Source organism: Eretmochelys imbricata, chromosome 5 (assembly GCF_965152235.1).
Source record: "Eretmochelys imbricata isolate rEreImb1 chromosome 5, rEreImb1.hap1, whole genome shotgun sequence".
NCBI classification, from domain to species: domain Eukaryota; kingdom Metazoa; phylum Chordata; order Testudines; family Cheloniidae; genus Eretmochelys; species Eretmochelys imbricata.
In genome coordinates, this window is record NC_135576.1 from 81339488 (window position 1) to 81354010 (window position 14523).

Below are 14523 nucleotides of genomic sequence, written 5' to 3' on the forward strand. Positions count from 1 at the left end.
CTAGACCCTGGCCCAGTGCTGGTTCCAGCATCTTGGCAGAGGTGAATGGCATCCCAATGCTAGGAGCTGTGGGGAGAAAGGTGTAGAAGCCAGTGTAGAAGCTCAGACACTGTGCCTCCCATGCTATTTATAACCACAAAGGGAGCCCATCTGGGCAGGGAATCCACCCTTAAAAGAACCAATGAGTTCTTTAGTTTTATAAAAAGGATTAAAGGGCACAGTGACTGTTGGTTGTATTGCTAAGTTGTACCAGAAGGTAAGAGAGATTTATGGTCTTCCGTAGAGCATGGTGCACCATGTGACAAACATTTATTTTACTGGGAGGACCTAATCAATTTAGTTTTAACATAATAAACTTGTAATAAGAGCATGACATGGCAACAATCCTGACGACCAGTGCGAGGTTACTAAAGAGTCCCCACTCTTCTTGCAAAGTTTCTGTTAACTATTGCGGTCAGTGATAACATGCTTTAACCCTGCATCTTACCAAAACACCTTCGTCCATTGTCAGACAGCACAAAGCCTATGGGACAGATGCATTGAAAGCCTCCTGGAGTATTAGTGCAGGAGCCAAAGAGACAAATGTTGGGGTCTTCATTGCACTCATCAATATCTGCAAAATAATAGGAGAAAAGATTCATCATTAGCCCACCTGGCATCAATTTTGTGTATTTCTTTGATATCTGAAAAGATTTGACTTCAGCCACACTCAGTACTCTGTTCAAGCAGCAAAACAGACACATTAAGCTCCCCCTTCTTTCCTTTTTAAAATAGTGATTGAAATGTGAAATTTTCCACTTGTTTATTGGTTTTCATTATCCTGTACAGTTCTAACAGGGTCTGCTTTTTGTCTTCTGAATCTGTATCCTTCCTGTGCCATCAGACGTCACTTTGGGCACGTCTTATTGATACTATAAACGTTAAATGTTTTCAAACCACAATGGGAGCAGATATTTTAGGACAAGGAAAAAGATTCTTTGGAAACATGAAACAAAGAAGAGTTTTAAAAAGGTGTTTTTTTTCCAAGTTCTGAGTGAGTCTAAACGTGCAACTGCATTCTAAATGTTCTTGCCCGACTTCAGAAAGAATGGAGCCCCCATGGCACATGCACACATTAATATTTATGAATGTTTTCTGCAGCCACTATTGATTTGTAGTATATATAAATGTTTCTTTTAAACCCTTCACTTTCAATCACTTTAAAAAAAAAAACACAACTAGGTGTGTTTAAACATGTGGGATTTAAACATGTTATAAGTTAAACAAAGAAAAATAAAAGAATTTTTACTCTACTACAAATACTTTTTAAGTTCTAATTATGAAGTAAGATATGAACAGAGGAGAAGCAAATGGAGAGAGTTTGCCTGGGGGGAGAGCCCACACAGGATTTTGCCTTTCAAGCTTCTGGGAGCAATAAATACATCTGAAGAGGCTCTTGATACATTACAAGGCAGGAAATATAGATAGTGAGGTTGGCTGTTGAAACCTGCATAGGATGTGCCATGTTCTCCTGGACGATAGAAGTGACTTTGTCTGTACAAAGTGCAAGCTGGTCTCCATACTGGAAGAAAAAGGTTAGAGGACTAGAGACCCATGTAATAACCCTGCATTGCATCTAAGAAAATGAAGACTTCTTAGAGAGAAGTCAGGATTTGGTATTGCGGGCACAGCATGCCAAAGAATTGGAGAAGGCAGCATGGGGGGGACTGAAGAACAAGGAAGAAAATTGGGAGCATGTTCCTCGAAAAGAAGAAAAAGGGGAGAACCAATATACCCCCAACACGGATAAAGGTAAGCAACTTTCAGGCTCTCTGCACAGGTACTACTGCTGAGAATGCCTTGATAGGGTCACCTGAGGGAAGGGATCAGAAGAAGACCCCCGTTGACTGGAAGGCATGGGATGCACTGTCCTAAGGATGGGGGTTCCACGACCACCACTCCCAAGAGGAGGAGAAGGGTTGTGGTGGTTGGGGACTCTCTCCTAAGGGAGACAGAATCATCCATCTGCCATCCAGACCAGGAATCCCGACAAGCATGCTGCTTGCCTGGAGTTAGAATTCAGGATGTGACTGAGAGTCTCCCAAGACTCATCAAGCCCTCGGACCACTACCCCTTCCTACTTATCCACATGGGCACCAACAATACTGCCAAGAATGACCGTAAGTGGATCACTGCAGACTACATGGCTCTGGAAAGAAGGATGAAAGAGTTTGGGGAACAAGTTGTGTTTTCGTCCATCCTCCCTGTTGAAGGAAAAGGTCTAGGCAAGGACCATCGAATTGTGGAAGTAAATACGTGGCAATGCAGGTGGTGTCAGTGTGACGGCATTTGCTTCTCTGACAATGAGCTGATGTTCCAGGAAAGAGGATTACTATGCTGGGCTGGGCTCCATCTATCAAGTACTGAGAAGAGCATGTTTGGACGTCGTCTGGCTAACCTGATAAGGAGAGCTTTAAACTAGGTCCTATGGGATGTGGTGACAAAAATCCGGGAAACGCACATCTAGGCTCAAGTAACAAAGACAAGGGGAAGGAGCTAACTTCTGGAGAAGGGTCTAGAAATCGCAACTGCATTAAAAAGGCAAAAAAGAAAAGCAACAAGGCAATCTGCAAAATATCTTTGATGTCTGTATAGAAAGTCAAGGAATATGGGAAACAAGCAGGATGAACTGGAAGTCATGGTACATGAAGAAAATTATGACTGAATTGGCATCACAGAGACTTGGTGGGGCAACTCCCATGATTGGAGTATCAGCATTGAGGATACAGCTTGTTCTGAAAGGACAGGTATGGAAAAAAAGGAAGAAGTGATGCACTGTACATCAAGAACGTATACACTTGCCTGGAGGTCCAAGGGAAAGTGAGTGACAGACCTAACTAGAGTCTCTGGGTGAGAATAACAAGGAAAAAGACCAGTAGCGATATCCTGGTGGGGGTCTAGACCACCAAATCAGGAAGAGGAAGTGGATGAGTCATTCTACAAGCAGGTAACACACATGAGCTGGTATTACCTGTTATAAAAGGTATTACCTCACCCACCTTGTCTCTCTAATATCCTGGGACTGACATGGCTACAACTACACTGCATAAAACCCAACCACTAACATGGCAAGTATCCAGTAGGAATAAGAGGGTGTCCCCCTCCAACAAAGCCTGAAACTAGGGTATATAAAACTGAGCTCACCATATGCTTAAAAGAACTGACAGAACCTAACACAAGAAACTGTACAATCCTAAATGTGACAGATGCCCAGACCAGCTGTGTGGAAAGGACTCTTCCCCCATCCCAGGGTTAAGAGGATAAGAAGAAGTGGTGAGATTTCATTTCAAAGACTGTATGTATTTCCCCTTCTGTTTGTTAATATAAATAACTGAAGGTTATCTTGCCGAGTCTACACTCTCTAGTGAGAATTCAAGTAAACATATTTTAGATTTTAACTCCTTTATAAATCGAAGAAAATTGACCTAAGAGAGATTGAAAAGAATTGTTTTAAGCAATCATTTTTAATATTCAAAACGTGTCCCTTTTGGACTAATGTAGTCAAACAGAAGTAACCACACTCTTCAAAGTGCCTTAAAGACAAATCCACCCTTGGATATGTGATGTGTTAGGTACTAAATAATTGAGAATTGTTGATAAGTAAATGTAATAAGAAATGTTGGTAATTTGCATGGTTCTTTAATATAACTTCTGAGCCTCAACTCTTATGTGTAATAATTTCTTGCAGGTCTGTACTGTGTGTGTGGTATATACAATTGGTTGTGTCTATATCTGAGTGGTGAACGGTTGATTACATATTTATGTGGTTCTGGGTGAATTAATAAATTGTTGGTTGGTTAAGAATAAGCAAGTCCTGATTTGAGAAATACTGTTTGAGTTAAAAGTTGATCTAGTAAACTAACACTCCCTGGACCCAATAAAAAGGGGTTATCCTACTGGATTTGATTATATAGTGGCAAACCTAATTCGTTAGACTTCAGGTTTAAAAATATAATTGGCACCTTGGCATACTCATAAATTGACTCCCCCACCCCCCATTTCATGCTTACAACGGACTTGAAAGTGCCTCCTCTTTTGCAGGTAGGTTTTTCTCATGACTGGTTATCTACTACTCAGGAGTACAGACTGCACTTTGGGATAGCGGCCCAGTTCTATGCCTGAGAACCACAGCTCTAGGGTGCAGATATGACAGACTGCGGTGCGTTATGGTGCTCAAGTCCTGTATCAGGAGACCTCCTGGGAGAGGAAAGCAAAATGACACTTGCAGAGAAAGAAGCAGCTCCAGGAACTGCGCTTGGTGAAAGTGCCTGCTCAGGGAATCTGATACATTTTGCAGGCATGGAAGGTAGACCACTGAGCTAGCGACGCAGTGGGATACGCTCCAGTTCCACAGTCTTAGTGATTCTGCACGTAAGTATTAGGATCTTGCTCCCCCCCCTCCCCCAGTGATTTATATAGTACATTGCTGCTCTGTTGTCCAGTATTACCTTGACTGAGCGGCCCTCAATGTTGTGGAGGAAAAACTGGCACTTATAGAGAACTGCCCTGAATTCTAGAACATGGATGTGGAGACAAGCTTCTTGAGTAGTCAGTTTGCTGTGGGCTGTGGAGCCTGGAATCCCAATACAGTAGAGAGGCATCCGTAGTGATGACGACCCTTGAAGGGGACGAACGCAAAAATGGAACTCCCTCCCAAATTCTGAGAGGACCAACTGAGAGTAGAGAACTCTTGGAGGAATGGTCACTCATTTGAAAAGACTGATGGGGATGTAAAACATTCAGAGCCAGGTCTGAAAGCACTGAAGGTGAGGTCTTGCACGGAGCATCACAAACATGCAGGCTGACGTGGTCTAAGAGCTGCAGGCAAGCCCTTGCTTTGGATTTGGGCTCTGCTGTAGAGTGGAGATAAGCATGGCTGCCATGGTAGACCTTTTTGCAGGTAAGTATGCTCTGGTGGCTAAGTCCAGAGTGGCTTCAGTGAAGTCTGTGTGCTGTACCAGTGTTAGGGTAGACGTTTCCAGGCTTAGACAAAGGCCCAGAATGTAAAATAAGACTAGGGCCATGTTTGTTTCTGACTGGACCTCAAGGAGGATTCAGTTGCCCAGATACAGAAAGATGGTTATTTCCCCCGTCCCCTTGCAGTTGAGCTGCAATGACAGAGAGGACCTTTATAAAGGTCCTCAGAGCAGCTGAAAGGCCAAAGGGGAAGGCACAGTACTGGTAATGCTCTGTACCAACAACGAACCATGAGATGGGTGCTTAGCTACATGAAAGTGTGCAGCCTAAAGGTTGAGGACAATGTGGAATTAAGGATGGAATTAATGTTGCTAGGGTCAATATCTTGAAAGGCTGCAAAAAGATAAAAAGATATACATAGTTATGAGGTCTAGTATCAACCTCCACCCTCCTCTCCTTTTGGGAACTGGGAAGTACCTGGAGCAGAACCCTCTTCTGACAAATTTTGGGAGGAAATGGCTCAGTCACTCCCAAAAGTAGAGATTGATTCTCCTGATTTAGGAGACCCATGTGAGAAGTGTTCCTGAAGAGGTAGGGAAATGGGCAGGGGGGATGGAATGGAAATGAATGAAATATCCTGTGGAAACCACCTCTAGGATCCAGCTTCTGATGTGATGAGTTCCCAGGCAGGTAGAGGGGAGATCGTCCACAAAGAGCAGATGGAGAGTGGTTTAATGCAACATGAAATCCAGAAAAGGGGGTGGTTCATGACCCTTGACCATACTATCAAAATGGCCATTTGATGGAAGGTGCAGACTGGGAGGTCACCGTTGAAGAGGGCCCCTTCTTCTGACGTCTGGAAGAATTCTGCATATCTTGTAGAGGTCTGGTATTTAAAAGGTTGAGAACATTGAGCAAGCTACGATTTGCTAAATCATCTTTTTATTGTAGGCATATAGATCCGAAGGGATCACAGAGTCATCCTGGAATCCTTCAAGGAGTGGTGTGAACTGTTGGTGTCACTACTGAAGAGCTTAGACCCTTCAAAAGGAAGGTCCTCCACTGTATTCTGAACCTCCCTGGGGAAGTTGGAGGATTGTAGCCAAGAGGCTCATCACATGATGATGCCAGTTGCCATCAAATGTGAGGCTGTTTCAGCTGCGTTGAGGGAGGTTTGAAGGGAAGTCTTCACAATCATCTGGCCTTCCAAGATGAGAGCTTGAAACTGCTCTGTTTGATCTTGTGACAGGTAGTCACTAAAATATGTAAATTTAGCATAATCTGTAGAATCATATTTTGCCATTGAGGCCTGATGATTCACAACCCTAAACTGGAGAGCAGCCAATGAATACCTCTTTTGGCCCAGATGGTCCAGACCAGAGGTGAGCAAACTACGGCCCGCGGACCACATCTGGCCCATGGGACCCTCCTATCCAGCCCCTGAGCTCCTGGCCTGGGAGGCTAGACCCCAGCCCCTCCCCCGCAGCCTCAGTGTGCCGCCAGCACAACACTCTGGGCAGCCAGACAGCGCAGTTGCAGAGCCGTGGCCTGACCCGGTGCTCTGAGCAGCGTGGCTGTAACACCACCAGCCACCGGTGCTCCAGGCAGCGCAGCAGGGGAGGTTGGATAGAGGGCAGGGGAGTTCGGGGGTGTTGTCAGGTCGGGGAGGATAGGGGTTGGGGCGGTCAGAGGGCGGGGAACAGGGAGGTTGGATGGGGCAGAGGTCCCGGGGGGGGGCAGTCAGGAATGAGGGGGGGGTTGGATGGGGCAGCAGAGGGCAGTCAGGGGTGGAGGCTCCAGGAGTGGTCAGGGGGTTATGGATGGGGCAGGAGTCCCGGGGGAGCCGGGCCATGCCTGGCTGTTTGGGGAGATACAACCTCCCCTAACCAGCCCTCCATACAATTTTGGAAACCCGATGTGGCCCTCAGGCCAAAAAGTTTGTCCGCCCCTGGTCCAGACTCTTAAGCTCTTTATCCTAGGGAGTCCATTTGGAATAAGCTTATTGGCTGCTCTAGTTGACAGCATCCGTTACCAAGGAGTTGGGGGTGGGATGGGCGAAAATACATTCTAGTCTCTTGGCCAGTACATAATATTTTTGTTTGCTCTCTTGCAACTAGGCATGATGGTAGCAGGACTCTGCCATACAGTACAGGGTGGTGATTGTAAAACCTCATTAATAGATGACCTAGTCCTGGGGGAGGAATGCACACTGCCCCATAGGGAGTGTTGAGTTGGGGCCATAGACACTTCATCAGGTAAGGAGGAGGACCTTCTAAACCTTTAACTCCTGCTCCTCTCGTCCTGGGGAGGAGATTCGTTGTCTGTTGATAAAGATGGGGCCTCTTATGGGAGGTATCCTATAATACCAGTCTATGTCTGTAGATCATGGGTTCAGAAAGCCCACTGAAGTGCTGCATAAAGAAAGGGAGTGGGCTTCGCGGGGGTTCCTGCCAGGGATGGCATGGGCACTACCTCCAGAGAATGGAGTTGGAATGCAAAGGAGGCAGAATCCTGGATGGAAAAATCCCAATCTGAGGAATTATCCTCCCCATGTCCTACTAAAAAGACCCAGAGATCGGCAGTGGGGCGGTATCAGTACCAAGCGGGAGAAGACTATATGCTGGGATGCAGGATAACCTAAGGACACTTTGGCTCGAAATGGTGAGATGGTACCAGAGGGATCCTTTTGGGTACTCCTTATGAAGGGAAACCTAGGTTCCTCTGTTACTAAGAGGGCTTCATGGGAGAGGAAAAGACAGTTACCTTTTCCATAACTGGTATTCTTTGAGATGTGTTGCTTATGTGTATTCCACAATAGGTGTGCATGCTCGCCACATACACCGGTGCCAGAAGTTTTTCCTCTAGCAATACCCATAGGGGAGTGCCCCTAGCGACCCCTGGAGTGGCGCCTCCATGGTGCGGTATAAGGGGCGCTGTGTGCTCCCCCACACTCAGTTCCTTCTTGCCAGACAACTCCGACAGAGGGGAAGGAGGGTGGGATCTGGAATAGACATGAGCAACACATCTCGAAGAACACCAGTTATGGAAAAGGTAAACTGTCTTTTCTTCTTCGAGTGATTGCTTTTTTATTTTCCACAATAGGTGATTCCAAGCTATATCTGTTGGAGGTGGGAAGGAGTTCACAAATTCTCAGGGAAGAGCACAGCCTTACCAAACCCGGTGTCTTCCCTTGTCTGGGAGACGATCGCATAATGTGAGGTGAACGTGTGAACTGAAGACCATGCAGCAGCCCTGCAAATGTCCTGAATGGGGACATGGGCTAAAAAGGGAACCACAGACTGGTCAGCCTTACTTCAGTCCCCGGCAAAATCATCAATCAGGTCCTCAAGGAGTCTATTTTGAAGGACTTGGAGGAGAGGAACGTGATCAGGAACAGTCAATATAGATTCACCAAGGGCAAGTCATGCCTGATTGCCTTCTATGATGAGATAACTGGCTCTGTGGATATGGGGAAAGCGGTGGATGTGATATATCTTGACTTTAGCAAAGCTTTTGATACGGTCTCCCACAGTATTCTTGCCAGCAAGTTAAAGAAGTATGGATTGGATGAATGAACTATAAGGTGGATAGAAAGCTGGCTAGATTGTCGGGCTCAACTGGTAGTGATCAACTGCTCGATGTCTAGTTGGCAGCCAGTATCCAGCGCAATGTCCCAGGGGTCAGTCCTGGGGCCAGCTTTGTTCAACATCTTTATTAATGATCTGGATGACGGGATGAATTGCACCCTCAGCAAATTCGCAGATGACACTAAGCTGGGGGGAGAGGTAGATACGCTGGAGGGTAGGGAGAGGGTCCAGAGTGACCCAGACAAATTGGAGGATTGGGCCAAAACCTCCTGAGGTCTCTTCCAACCCTAATATTCGATGATTCTTTCACAGTGCTAACGGGAACCTGAGATGGCAGTGGGGATAATGAAAAGTTACAGTCTGAGTGCAGTGTGACCTGAGGTGGACAGTATTGGGAGCAGTGTGGAGGTAAGGTCAATGTGCTCCTTGTGGCTGCATACATAGAAGAGCAGTACTGGAGCACTGGTTGAAGAAGGCTTCTTAGGGGTCTCCTAGAGGTCTCCCGTTCCAGTACCAACAATGGTGCCACTCACGGTAGTTTGTTAGAAGACATCTCAGCACAAGGCATACCAAAAGTCTTTTCTGTTGGGTACTGGTATCTTGGTACTGGGGCCTGCAGAAATCTTAGCAGTATTTATACTGGGACGCAAAGTCTCCTTGCTCCCTGTCTTAAAGAAGTGACTTTCCCCTTTTGGAGAGTCTCTCTCCGGGGAATGGGTTTTCTACCTCTGAGTGTTTCACTTCCGAATCCGCCTTATGGTCTTTTGAAGTGACCAGTCTGGACTAAGTGACTGAGGCCAAGATATGGGGGAAGGGAGTTGGAACCCCCCACAGGTCTCAATGAGCACTCCATCAGGAGGAGCGTCAATCTATCCTCCCTCAGCTTGTGAGATCTGCTTTTAAGCCTCGTGCAGACCTTGCTCTTAGATGAGACCTATGACTCTCCAAGGCAGCTGGGATGCTTTTTGCTGAGGGGGAAAGACTTGTGGCAGCTCTGGCAGGGTTTGAAACCCTGGATCTTTGGCATAACCCAAGCAGGGAGGTTGTAGGTAACAAGAGTGAGGGTAGAAGACTCTGACTGCAAAGTGATCAGGGGAGAGGGGCAGAAACACAAACACATGCTAAAGCAAATAACAACAATTAGGAAGAAAATTCTTATTTTCTTAAGAAGATAAGAGCTGAGAAGTTCACAGTGGACACCACTATGCTCTGTCTCGAGTAAAGGGCAGTTGAGAAGGAACTGGAGCAGCGGTATGTCTGCCTCTCCCTATATATCCTTGCATCAGAATCCAAGGATATAAGGAGTGCAGGTGCGGACACTGCTAACTAAAATCTCTGAGCAAGAGCACATGAACACATGCACATTCTATGGTGGAGCACACATAGGAACAAAGGAGAACTGCACTTCCAACACACCATTTGGCAGATACTGCTTCCTAAAACTGCCTTTTGGAATATATTAGACTCCAGAAATATTTCACTTTATGAGACAGATGTTAGAGAATCTAGCAGGCATGAAAGCGAACACTGATACCATAATGGGCATGGATGCCAGAGCACAAAAGAGAGTACAATGATTTAAACAACATTCTGATAGCAGCTCCAGAGCTGCAATTTTCTGGCCCCCTGAAAGACAACAAACTCTCCACATGCTCCTTGAAAGGAGGGGTGGGAGTAGTACTATTAAAGTGTTATGGAACTGATTACCAGTTTTGTATGCATGTATTCCTATAATGGCTGCAAAGAAGACATATCTGCAAATTGAAAAAAGAGACATTAGGTCTGGCAGATGGATGTACTAGATTTCACAATTTTATGGCCATAGCTTCAAAGCAGAAAGTAATCATAAATCTCTGATTGCAATACACAAAAAGTGGCTTGGAGAAGCACCATCAAGGATATTGTGACTACTTCAAAAAATACAGAACTATGATGTGATCCTGAAGTTCTAACCTGGACACCACTAAGTAATGGCAGATACACTCGCAAGAGCTTGTGGTTCCCACAGAGTGATGGGAAAGAAAAACATTGGAATGAATATACAAAGATCACCTTGGAATGACCACATCAAAAAGGAGAGCTAGAGAAGTTGTATTCTGGCCACAGATGCATAATGGCATTGAAGAAATGGTGAGCAGAACGGTGAAACGTGACAAAAGTACTGAGATTCCTAGCAGAAGGAACCAGTGTTTTGATATGAACTCACAATTTCATGCAGCAAAGTTAGAGTTGACATACTCAACTTTGGGAAGACATGATCACCTGGTTAGAATGGATTATTTTGGTAATTTCCCAGTAGTCACATATTTTAAAAGATTAAGTCTAGTGAAATGAGTGAACTCTAGGGATCTTCTTGTGTTTCTGGTCCTTTTCAGATTCTCCAGCATGGAACTAGAGAGATCCAAACCCTCAAAAGGCAAGCTGATAGCCATTACCTGCACTTCTTAGGAAGGCCAGACATTCTCAATTGGGAAAGTCTTCTCAAACAACTGTAGAATTCATAGATCTAACTGCTGTTCTAAACATCATAGAATACTCATCATATGATACTGTTTCTGGTTTGACTTGATTTGATTCTTATTTTAATATTAATAACTTCTCTTTGGTGATATGTTTTCTTGATTTGATTTTAGCTTAACAGTTTTAATAAAATTTACAAAACAGATACCGAGTCACATTTATTTCAACGAGCAATATGGGTCTGGAACTTTTGCAGGCCTGGGTGGATTTCCAGCTGGTCAACCTAAAAGCCTGACCAACTCCCCTCATTAGTCTTTGCTTCTCACAGGGGTCATGCATGTTGTAAACCTCTAGTCAAATCAAATCTTCTTATTAGAGGATCAAAATGCTCTCCAGGTCTTGAGAGAGAATGATGATAACTAATGACATTTAGAAAAAATTACAATTACTGACTTATGGTACATCATCTGATATAATTGCACATGCATGGAGACACACTGTACTCCTGACAGAATTCTGCACCAATGCAGGGGAGCAGAATTCATATGGCCCTCATATTTCTGTTCCCCTCATGCAGAAAAATTCAAAGAAAATCTGCAGAGGGACACGAGTCTCTTCCCCGCAGCTTAGGGTGCCTGGAGCAGCTTCAGAGATGCAAATCACTGTGGGAGGAGGGGGACTCGCATGCGTGCCTGTGGGGGAGACTATCACCGTCAGGGGGCAGGGTTGGCCAACAAGTGAGAGAGAGACTGTCCCTCTCTCCTGATACTGTGGCTGCAGGGATGCGGAGCACGGTATCCAGGAGGAAGGCTCTGTCCCGGAGGTAGAAGTGTAGCAGTCTGCCTGCCTAGTAAAATGTAACTTCTTGAGAATTGAAAAAACAATTAAATATTAGTATCATGTTACTGAAAATTGTTTGTTTATAAGTTAAAGAAAATAGCTTTTGTTAAAAAAAAACATTGTTAATGTTGCTGTTGATGGTTAATTGATCTCATTCTCTGAGGGAGAAATGTAGCAACCTGTCTGCATAGTAACACTGTTAATTATTCTATTGTTAGTTAACTGTTCCCATTCTCAGTAATTCCCCCAGGAGCATAAAAACTTGTAGAAGTTTTAAGGCCCTACATTGCCAGAGTGATGTAAAGCCTTATAAATGACAGTGAGGGAATCAGCTAGGAAGATCTATGCACTTTCTCACTTTTTTCTTGTGCCAAAGTGGTACAATGGGGTTAGATTTTTACTTACCCATTTAAAAAAAAAAAAAAAAAAGACTTTTGAGGGCAAATAAACATTTACCAAGCAGTCAATAATTGTCAGGACAATCAGAACCAAGCACTTCTCAAAGTACCCAGCTAGGTCCAGGACAATGATTAGCAAAACTGTATGACTTTCATGTGTGAAAGTCTGAGCAATTTAAAATGACATTCTACTTTTTTTTTCTTTCTGTTTGGTGTTCTCTAATGTAATTTAAATGAAAATCCAGGATTATAACTGGAATGGAGGGTACTAGTTACTAAGTATTTGTAACTTAACGTTCATGTGTTTAGGAAATACTGAATAGTTATTATGACATTTTTTCTGTATTGTAGTTCAAAAAAACTTACCAAAACAATTGAAACTGGTATGATTGTATTGCATTATTTTGACAAATAAAATCTGCAGAATTTGTAATGGTTTGGTACAGAACCCCCCCAGGAGTAACGCTGCCTTCACTCATACATCGAACTCTAGTTGCATAGGTGTAAATGAGTTGAATTTAGCAATAATGAACAAATTTCAAATACAGTAACAGAGCATTACAAAGAAGGCTGCACATTAGAAAAGCAACATAAAATAAACTGATTACAAAATATTGTGATATTAGTCAAAATATTAATAAAAATGACACGATATCAAGCAAAAGATATTAACAGAATTTTTTTAACACGGCAGGATGAAGAAAGTAGGAATATGCAATTCTTTTTTTTGTTGGAACTGAAAGTTGATTAAAGAGAATATTTTACAGTTTTACTGTGGTGTTGTCCAAAAACATACAAGACACTGAGAGGAAATTAAACATGGTCTTAAACAGTGATATTCCTGGGACACAACAACTTTCATTTAGAAGGATTTTATAACTGTAGGTGATTTGGATTAATCTTAAACTCAGTTGTTAATATAGGCAGCAGCAGCCAAAAGGAGCTGCGAAGTCAGCAGGCAAACTGAACAATGTAGAATGATACTTGCATGAAAAACTTGTGATCTTAGAAAATATATCATACTTTTAAAAGAGGAAAATCTACAGTGTCTTTGAGATCTGCCTCTGTTCCTAGATTTAGATAGATTAAATTGTTACAGACCGAATCTTGAAGTATGAACAGAGGTTTTCTTCAGACCTTACTTGAGCAAGTCTCCCACTGACTTCAGTAGGCATTCTCCCTGAGTAAGACTTTCAGTAAGGATACTGTAGGATTAATTTTAACATATATATATATAAATATATATAAATTTACTTTTAGGTTCATGCTAGCCCTCTTCTTAGTTTTCCTGATGAGGACTGAACTTGTTTGGGTATTGTTTCTAATTTGGTAACTATGGTTTCAATTCGCTGCTGCACTGGAGCAGAGTTCTGTATTTCTCCTCCACAAAACAAGAAAAGAAAGGCGACATTAAAGCGTTGAACTGATTTTCAACGTTATTCTTCTAAAACTGAAACAAAGATCTGTTTCACCATCTCTGCTATGAATTTGGGATTGAAATCTTGATGCATATGCTCCCACGGGCTGTAAGACTCAAAAACAGAAAACATCTGTTAGGAGAAACTGATTTAGAAAACTCTGTTTCCATAGGGAAAAGTAGCTCAATAGTTTTATTAAGATTTTTAAACGTCACAATTCTATGATACGAGATACTTCAAATCGCCGTTTAATGCACTGCTTGCCAAAAATTGTAATTTTTGTAATCACTGTATATATTCAGTAGATAGTCTCTCTTTTTTCATTTGGAAAAAAGATTAGGAAAAGAAAGAAAGACTGGAAATTCTTTGAGCATTAGACAAAATATTTTTTAATTTGGATTAATGAAAAACATTGAGTCCTTACATCCTTTTCTCTCACTACAGCTCATAATATCTTGCCTGCTGGCTAAAAGGACAGCTGCTGATGACTGCTGCTTATTCCTTGTCATCATGACTTGCTAAAATAGAAGAGGCTTTTCATCAACAATATTTACATGTTTTTCATCAAGTCTGCACCAGATAGTCTGCTATATTGGTAAATCATTCAGAAGTAACAGTAACAGCCTTACCAATACAGCTTTCACTTTTCACTTCATATCCTGGTGGGCAGATGCATCTGAATGACCCTTCCAAGTTCTGACAAGTACCAGGAAAGCATGCACCAGGAAGTGCCATACACTCATTAGTATCTTAAAAGAATAAATAGAATATATAAGGATGTGGAAATTTTGAAATTAATGCAACAGTGAATTATTTATGTTTATGTAACAATGGCTGATATTATTGTCATCCACAACAGAGATG

At 43.1% G+C, this 14523-nt stretch overlaps 1 protein-coding gene across 1 annotated transcript in view; it reads right to left on the reverse strand.

Annotated features, from left to right (window-relative positions):
• The window catches only part of FBN2 (fibrillin 2), a 251187-nt gene that overhangs the window by 31323 nt on the left and 205341 nt on the right, over positions 1-14523 (reverse strand). Inside the window, exons 48-49 of the mRNA XM_077816364.1 lie at positions 14289-14408; positions 488-613 (exon numbers count right to left, since the gene is read on the reverse strand). Of these exons, the coding sequence (XP_077672490.1) occupies positions 488-613; positions 14289-14408 (246 nt within the window). The remainder of the gene's footprint in view (positions 1-487; positions 614-14288; positions 14409-14523) is intronic.